This window comes from Coregonus lavaretus (genome assembly GCF_964263955.1).
Source record: "Coregonus lavaretus genome assembly, chromosome: 9".
NCBI classification, from domain to species: Eukaryota; Metazoa; Chordata; class Actinopteri; order Salmoniformes; family Salmonidae; genus Coregonus; species Coregonus lavaretus.
The window spans coordinates 37,053,124-37,062,165 of NC_139996.1; the positions used below are offsets into that span (position 1 = coordinate 37,053,124).

Genomic DNA, 9,042 nt, shown 5'->3' on the forward strand with positions numbered 1-9,042 from the left:
TCAGGGAGTCATACTGAGACCAAGGTCTCTTTTACAGATTAGCCTTAATTACATAAATTACAGAAAATACACATCAAAATATGAATACAAAATGCAAGCAGAAAGAAAAACACAGTCATAAAAACAAATACATTCATCAGTAATAAGGACTTCAATCAGCTTTCTGAATTGCCCTAGAGGAACCAGAACATCAGATTTAAGAACATTTTGAAGATTGTTCCACAAATAAGGTGCAAGACAACTAAAAACGGATTTACCTAACTCAGTAGAGACCAAAGGAATTTCCAGAGTTAGCCATCCCTGAGACCGGGTGTGGTAACTTGTGTGTCTGAAGTTTAGTAATGATGTTAGGTACAGTGGGACTTTTTGTAAAAGGGCTTTATAAATGAAAACATAGTAATGTACAGTATGTGACAACAAAGTGGGCCAACCAACTTTCTGGTAGAGAAGGCAGTGATGAGTACTAAAATTGTCACCTGTAATAAAGCGCAGTGCACTATGATACACTGCATCTAATGGCTTTAATGAAATGGCAGCTGCACACATAGATTATGTCGCCATAGTCTAGGACCGATAGGATCGTTGATTGAATAATCTGCTTTCTACTAGAGAGGCAGGACCTATTTCTATAGAAGAAGTCAATTTTTAACTAACTCATCAAAATGCTTTTTAAAAGACAGCTTTTAATCTATCAATATGGACACCATCCAAGTACATATGCTAAAATCATCAGACTTATTTTTAATGCGCTCTAGAGAACAACATGCTTAGTTTTATCTGCATTCAATACTAATTTCAGGTCAATAAAGTTATTCTATAATACAATGAAGGCAGACTGTAGTTCAGCTAGAGCCTGGTCAACCGTTGGTTCTTGTTTCAATATACAGTGCCTTCGGAAAGTATTCAGACTCCTTCACTTTTCCCACATTTTGATAAGTTACAGCCTTATTCTAAAATTGATTAAACATTTTTCATCAGCAATCTACACACAGTACCCCATAATGACAAAGTGAAAACAGGTTTCTAGAAATGTTTGCAATTTTATTAAAAATAAAAAACAGAAATACCTTATTTACACACAGTACCAGTCAGACATTTGGACACACCTACTCATTCAAGGGTTTTTCTTTATTTTTTACTATTTTCTACATTGTAGAAAAATAGTGAAGACATCAAAACTATGAAATAACACATATGGAATCATGTAGTAACCAAAGAAGTGTTAAACAAATCAAAATATATTTTATATTTGAGATTCTTCAAATAGCCACCCTTTGCCTTGATGACAGCTTTGCACACTCTTGGCATTCTCTCAACCAGCTTCACCTGGAATGCTTTTCCAACAGTCTTGAAGGAGTTCCCACATATGCTGAGCACTTGTTGAATGCTTTTCCTTCACTCTGCCGTCCGACTCATCCCAAACCATCTCAATTGGGTTGAGGTTGGGGGATTGTGGAGGCCAGATCATCTGATGCAGCACTCCATTACTCTCCTTCTTGGTAAAATAGCCCTTACACAGCCTGGAGGTGTGTTGGGTCATTGTCCTGTTGAAAAAGAAATGATAGTCCCACTAAGCCCAAACCAGATGGGATGGCATATCGCTGCAGAATGCTGTGGTAGCCATGCTGGTTAAGTGTGCCTTGAATTCTAAATAAATCATAGACAGTGTCACCAGCAAAGCACCCCCACACCATAACACCTCCTCCTCCATGCTATAGGGTGGGAACTACACATGCAGAGATAATCCGTTCACCGACACCACGTCTCACAAAGACACGGCGGTTGGAACCAAAAATCTCAAAATGGTCCAATGTCCATTGCTTGTGTTTCTTGGCCCAAGCAGGTCTCTTCTTCTTATTGGTGTCCTTTAGTAGTGGTTTCTTTGCAGCAATTCGACCATGAATTGCATTTATTTGGGCTGCAATTTCTGAGGCTGGTTACTCTAATGAATTTATCCTCTGCAGCAGAGGTAACTCTGGGTCTTCCATTTCTGTGGCGGTCCTCATGAGAGCCAGTTTCATCATAGCGCTTGATGGTTTTTGCGACTGCACTTGAAGAAACTTTCAAAGTTCTTGAAATGTTCCGTATTGATTGACCTTCATGTCTTAAAGTAATGATGGACTGTCAATTCGCTATACCTTCCAGAAGAACAACCATCTCTGCAGCACTCCACCAATCAGGCCTTTATGGTAGAGTGGCCAGACAGAAGCCACTCCTCAGTAATAGGCACATGACAGCCCGCTTGGAGTTTGCCAAAAGGCACCTAAAGACTCTTTGCCTCGATCCTAACTAGTCTCCCAGTCCCTGCCGCTGAAAAACATCCCGTAGCATGATGCTGCCACCACCATGCTTCCCTGTAGGGATGGTGCAAGGTTTCCTCCAGACGTGATGCTTGGCATTCAGGCCAAAGAGTTCAATTTTGGTTTCATCAGACCAGATCTAGTCAGGATCGAGGCAAAGATGAATGTAGCAAAGTACAGAGAGATCCTTGATGAAAACCTGCTCCAGAGCGATCAGGACCTCGGACTGGGGCGAAGGATCACCTTCCAACAGGACAATGACCCTAAGCACACAGCCAAGACAACACAGGAGTGGCTTCGAGGCTGTAATCACTGCCAAAGATGCTTCAACAAAGTACTGAGTAAAGTGTCTGAATACTTATGTAAATGTGACATTTTTTAAATATATTTTGTTTTACATTTGCTAAAATTTCTAAAAACCAGTTTTTGCTTTGTCATTATGGGGTATTGTGTGTAGATGGATGAGGGGGAAAAAACGATGTAATCAATTTTAGAATAAGGCTGTAACGTAACAAAATGTGGAAAAAGTCCAGGGGTCTGAATACTTTCCGAATGCACTGTATCTATTGTATTCCAGAAGAATAACGTTTTTACACCAATTCCTACCAAATTTAATTATGGCAGCATTGTCTCAACCGGGGCAGACATGTTTTCCCTAGAAACGTCACCTGACGTCATACGACTGGTGTCAAAATATGGTGCTTTCAAGACAACTGGGAACTCTGACAAAAACAAGGTCAAATCATGACGTCAGTGATCTTCAGGTCGGAGCTCTAGAAATATACCAGAGTTTCAGACTTGGAATTCCGTGTTGGATGACCGTTCAAAAATATTTTTCCCAATCGGAGCTCGCTTTTCCGTGAGTTCCCAGTTGTCTTGAACGCACTGAAGTCTGAGATTTCCTGAGTTTCCAGTTGTTTTGAATGCGGCATTAACCCCTTCTAATCTGAGTGTGCACACATCAAAGCCCTTTTTCTGTATTGCTGCGTTCATGTGCTAGTCACAACTAGGATACTGTGACATTTTCGACTTGCTAACTGGTTGTAGTCAGTGCTTGATTTGGGATGAAAGAAGTGCAGGAGCTGTCTTTTTCAAAATCGGTCCATTAAATACTATTTTCACCGAAATTCAAAAATGAAATTATGCTATAGAGACATTTGATTATTCACTGTTAAGGGGTTCATACACATTTTCCATGACTTCTCCATGACTTTCAACCATTATTATATAGCCTACATGAAAAAGTAAGCATTATTGACACTGGAAGGCTGCGGTGTCTGATCCCAAGTAGGCTTACCATCTCCTGCTGTTGTGCCGTTGATCAAGGCACTTAACCCCCCCACCACAAAGTAGAACTGCACTGTTAGTCAGATGTTGTCAAGAGCTCCTGGGTGTGCAGGCTTGGCTTTTGATCCAGCCCTGAAACACCCAAGACTGCTTATCAAGGTCCTGTTGAGCAGCTGATGTTTAGGCTACAATGGGGTGAGACCAAGACTTGAACAAACATGCACACCCAGTAGCTATCCTGGAGGATGGTTGCCACACTTGATATAAAATATTGCAACATTACAACCAAATACTTTTGTCTTTATATACTCAATGAATCAGGAATTAAATGGAGAAGGTAGGCTACTTCAGAGCAAGGTATCTAACTAGACATGTTTATATAGAAGCCTAAAATATTCATGTTTCAGGGGAGATCTATGCACAGCAAGTTATTTGTCATTTACAATGACATCAATGCTTAGTTAGCTATAGTTAACTAGCGAGATAACTGCTACAAGGAAATGCCAAAATAAAGGAAACACCAACATAGTGTCTTAATAGGGCGTTGGGCCACCAGAACAGCTTCAATGCGCCTTGGCATAGATTCTACAAGTGTCTGGAACTTTTTCATGATAAATTCCATCATTTGGTGTTTTGTTGATGGTGGTGGAAAATGCAGTCTCCTATGTACCTTTGAGACCCCTTTTTCAAAGTCAATTCAATGAGATCTCTTATTCTAGCCATGGTAAGCAAAATAATGCGCACCTGGGAATTAAGCATGATGGGATGTTAATTGCTTAATTAACTCAGAAACCACATTTGTGTAGAAACACCTGCTTTCAATATACTTTGTATCCCCCATTTAATCAAGTATTTGTTTTATTTTGGCAGTTACCAGTATTTATTTCTGGCAGTGATCAAACCCTTTTAAAGTTATCAGATTCATCAACATATTATTCCAATAAAATAGTCATGAATTCCACACATTTTCATTTAGATTTTATTATTGTTCATTTCAAGTTTATAGAACTTATAAACCACAAGCTTGTGTGTGTGTGTGATTAGTGGATTTAAAGGGTGCAAATTGCTAGTGAGGCACACTTGGCAGTAGGCAGACAGAATGGCATGCTAGGAGTAGGCACCAGGGTGTCAGAGAAGATGGGTCGGTAACCAGCTGGAAGGAGCGGTCTGCTCCAGCAGGTACAGAACTGTCCCCTGCACGTCCCCTGACATCCAGCAACACTGACACATGCTCCTCACTAAAAGCCACCTCCACCTCCTTAACAACAACAGACAGACACACAAACACAGCCAGATACAGACACAGTGCAAGCATGAAAAATTGAACACTGTACATAAAATGGTACTGTGAATTAAAACGAAGGAGGGTGTGGTTTGGGGTGTATGTTGGGTATGGTGTGGACCGGCTGTGGGTTGGATGTGTAGTCTGTGGGATAGAGAAGAGAGCAGAGCTCGGCCGAGTTTCCCACTGGACTGGGTGTCACTGGCTGTGGCTAAACAAGTGTATCCTCACAACCAGGCTCTGGAAGAGATCCCTCAGATACTGGGCATCCAGTGCCATTCTATGGGCCAGCTGGCGTCACTCCTCTGCATTCCAACACACCAGCCTATTCTGCATCCACACCCTCACATACTCCACCACCGTCAGCCAATGGCACTCCTCCTGCAAACGCTACAGGAACAGGAATGGGTCAACAATACCACACGGGACACTGGTATAAGTCAGCTACAGACTAATTTGATTTTCAAAGACACTGATCTACCGGCAGGGTGGGCGAACACAACTATACAGCGACGCTCCTTCCCAAATTCCACACGAGCCTCCCGGAACCTGGAAACAGAGGGAGAGTAAATGAGAGACTTGCGGATCCAGTGATTACATGCAAAAACAAATATTATAGGTGATATCTAGGTCATTTGAAAAATATCACAAATTCTCTGCCCCATTCTCAAACATACACAGGCACATACTCATACAAAAAACCCAGACCCACCTATTGAGGAGGTTCTCCATCTCATAGAGCCCCTTCTGTATGGTCTGATTCCGAAATGATTCACAGATTATCAGAGGCACCCGTGCATTCTTCTTCAGCATCTAACACAACCACAACACAAACAGAACATCACAACAACTTACTCACAGGCCTCAAAACCCTCCACAACATATCACCAACACAAACACAACATCGCCACAACTCAAGTATGTGCATTAAAATAACATTTACCACAACCACATTGCAAACATTCTACATAGTGACCATTTTAAAGCAGCCTTAATGTAGATTGTATGTTTGTTAACCTGTGTGATGATGGTTGGCAGGCTGGTGCGGTAAAAGCCCTCATGGTCAGTGTCTGGTTCCTGGTCTCTCTGCCAGTCTGTCAGCTCCACCTCCAGGGCCTTGTGCATCCACTCAGAAACACGTTTCTACTACACAATACAAACTCCATTCAGACACTTTTCTACTACACAATACAAACTCCACTCAGACACTTTTCTACTACACAATACAAACTCCACACATACAATTTTCTACTGCACAATACAGACTCCACACAGACACTTTTCTACTACACAATACAAACTCCACTCAGCCAAGTCTCCCATGATGCTGTGCTGCAGGGCAGACAGGTGGCCTGCAAGGCCAGGTCCACGGGTGTGCAGGTAAAAGATGCTGCGGAAACGCACAGACACCGCCTCTTTCAACACCTAACAGAGTACAACATCGCTGTAAAGCACCAGTGCAACGTTACTGCCAGAACATAAGGAAAACCATCCCTGCCATCTCATTAAAATGGCTTAGGCCTATTGCATCATGCTGTGTTGCAGCTGTATCATGTTGTACAATTCTATTTGCATAGCAATGTGGGCTCTTGAATGATGCTCAATCCTATCACTGAATGTCACTGTATTCAACAAGCGTACATACAGTGCATTAGGAAAGTATTCAGACCCCTTGACTTTTTCCACATTTCTTTACATTACAGCCTTATTCTAAAATTGATGAAATACATTTTTCTCCTCATCAATCTACACACAATACCCTATAATGACAAAGCGAAAAAACAGGTTTTTATACATTTTTGCAAATGTATACAAAATAAATAACTGACGTACCTTATTTACATAAGTATTCAGACCCTTTGCTATGAGACTCGAAATTGAGCTCAGGTGCATCCTGTTTCCACTGATCATCCTTGAGATGTTTCTACAACTTGATTGGAGTGCACCTGTAGTAAATTCAATTGATTGGACATGATTTGGAAAGGCACACACCTGTCTACAGTTGACAGTGCATGTCAGAGCAAAAACCAATCCATGAGGTCGAAGGAATTGTCCGTAGAGCTCCGAGACAGGATTGTGTAGAGGCACTAGATCTGGGGAATGGTACCTATTTCTCCCTCATGTCTATATAATTTCATGTGGGAAATGACAATAGCTTCTAGTGGGAGCAGGTGTGTTTGTAGTTACATGATACCTTGAGTCTGGAGTGGATGGATGAGGTCCTCTGGCATTCCCTTTTGCGGTACTGTCCTAACCTCTCCAGATGCTCAGGGCAACAGAACACACCCGATACCCACTTCAGGGCAGTGTCCCGGGCCAAACTCTCTGCCCTCTACGCCTCTGGTCACACCTCTGGGAGCACTGCTGCAGCATCTGTCAATCAGATGTAAACAAGCTCAATTTACCAGACAATCAATCAAACAATATGTGACAGGATCCACATTAAAAGTTTACATGTCTGTCTGTCCTTATGGAAAAATATCAGTTTTGTTCAGTTTGTATGAGCGTGTGGTCATGAGTAGTTATGAGTCAATGGGGAGCAGCACGGTGCGTTTATGTGTTTGTGTGTGTGTATGTATGTGCCATTTAGACAAACAGCACCGTCTGTCTCAGTGGTGGCCATGAGCATTAAATAAATGATGACCAAGCTTGACATCAGCAATTCTGCGGCACAACAAACCTATAGAAAATTGGACTGATCTAAATATAGGCAAGCTGGAGATGCTGTCAGAGAAACACTTAGAAGAAGCTTCCCTTGTCTAACACAGAAACAATTCCATTCGGCGAGGGTAAGAGAATTAGATGCACATTTACAGCCAACTCATAAACGCATTAAAGCCCTGTATTCTTTCCTCTATTGTGAGAGTTTGTGAGAAGTGGCTGTTGGTTAGTCAGCTGGTACAGTCTGTGGTGGTTGTTGTTAGTGATTTGAACGTGAACAAGTAGACGTCTGTACCTTCAGGTTTGTCACCACCATTCTTGTCTCTGTCTAGACATTTAAGTTCAGTGGTCCGCCTGTCCACCTACCCATAGGGCCAGAACACCACTGGGAGTGGGGGATGAAGAGAGTGAGAGAGAAGAGAAAGAAAAGAAGGCAGATATCCATTCTACAGACGGCCTTCCCCTCTCACTCTCCCAGACACATCCTCTACGCAGAGGCCGGCAGGAAAGGAGGGAGAGGGGGGCAGAGAGGTGGAGGGGACTTTCGTCGAAAGAAACAATCCAGATGAATGGGGGGGAAAGTGGGAGAGCTGGGGGGTTGTGGTCTTGTGTCCAACAGTGCCGCTCTGCGTCTGAAACTATTATTTTCTTTATGGGCGAATACATTTCATACATATTTGCTGATAGAAAAATGCATACATACAAAACTCTATTCCATCTTTGCAAGACATTTCAATAAGGGAATTCTGTACTGACCTTAACATTGGTAGCTTTGAGGAGTGAAGTCCCAGCAAAGTCCTCTGATCTTCCACAGCTGTTGAGATCTGGCACAAACTAGGGACATTTCACAACTGCTACCTCTAAAGGGAGTTTATTTGTGTATCAGCAAGGCCTCTGACCTCTCCCCAGGTCTGTGTTTATGTCTCCCCATTTCCTGGACCTATTCAAAACACATGACAAAACTATGCCCCAAGTGGCCCAGACACTCCAGCCAACAACAACAGCCTCTGTGGGGGTATTATTACAGCCTTTGTATTTGTGATGGGATTTCTTAAAATATTTTTCTTTCCAGTTTCTAACGCAATCCAGTTGATGCAGCTTCCACAAATCAGTGAAACGGTCAATTCGTTTATTTGATGTAAGGCCTCCGGTAACATGTCTTTAGGGGTTCATATGCTAAGTACCATAATGGGTTGAGGCTATCTAATGAAACAACAGACTAAGAGAAACTTACCAGGAATGACAGTCACAGATTGGGGAGAGGATGTTGTATTGACTCATTTTAGGGTGGGACTGTACTGTCAAGGCCAGTGCCCCATTGTTCCTACTGTATCTCACTGACCACCCGGATCACTAAAGTCACTGGTCTATCATTACTTCCCCTATAACTTTGGCCTCGTGTGCGCTGGGCATCTCACCACTCATGGCAATGTTTTGCTAGCTATAGGCCCAGTCTGCATACCAAATGGCATCCTATTCCCTATAAAGTGCACTACTTTTGACCAGGGCCCA

The 9,042-nt window shown here is 42.4% G+C and overlaps 1 protein-coding gene and 1 pseudogene across 2 annotated transcripts in view; both read right to left on the minus strand.

Moving 5' to 3' along the window:
* The window catches only part of LOC311135343 (vacuolar protein sorting-associated protein 4A-like), a 569,660-nt pseudogene that overhangs the window by 217,207 nt on the left and 343,411 nt on the right, over positions 1-9,042 (minus strand). The window lies entirely within an intron of this gene.
* LOC311134796 (exocyst complex component 3-like protein) lies at positions 5,172-5,994 on the minus strand (the record flags this gene model as incomplete). Its single annotated transcript, XM_084168581.1, has 4 exons — positions 5,172-5,259; positions 5,351-5,418; positions 5,582-5,682; positions 5,887-5,994. 4 exons carry the CDS (start codon positions 5,992-5,994, stop codon positions 5,195-5,197), a joined length of 342 nt encoding a protein of 113 aa, XP_084024707.1. The 3' UTR covers positions 5,172-5,194.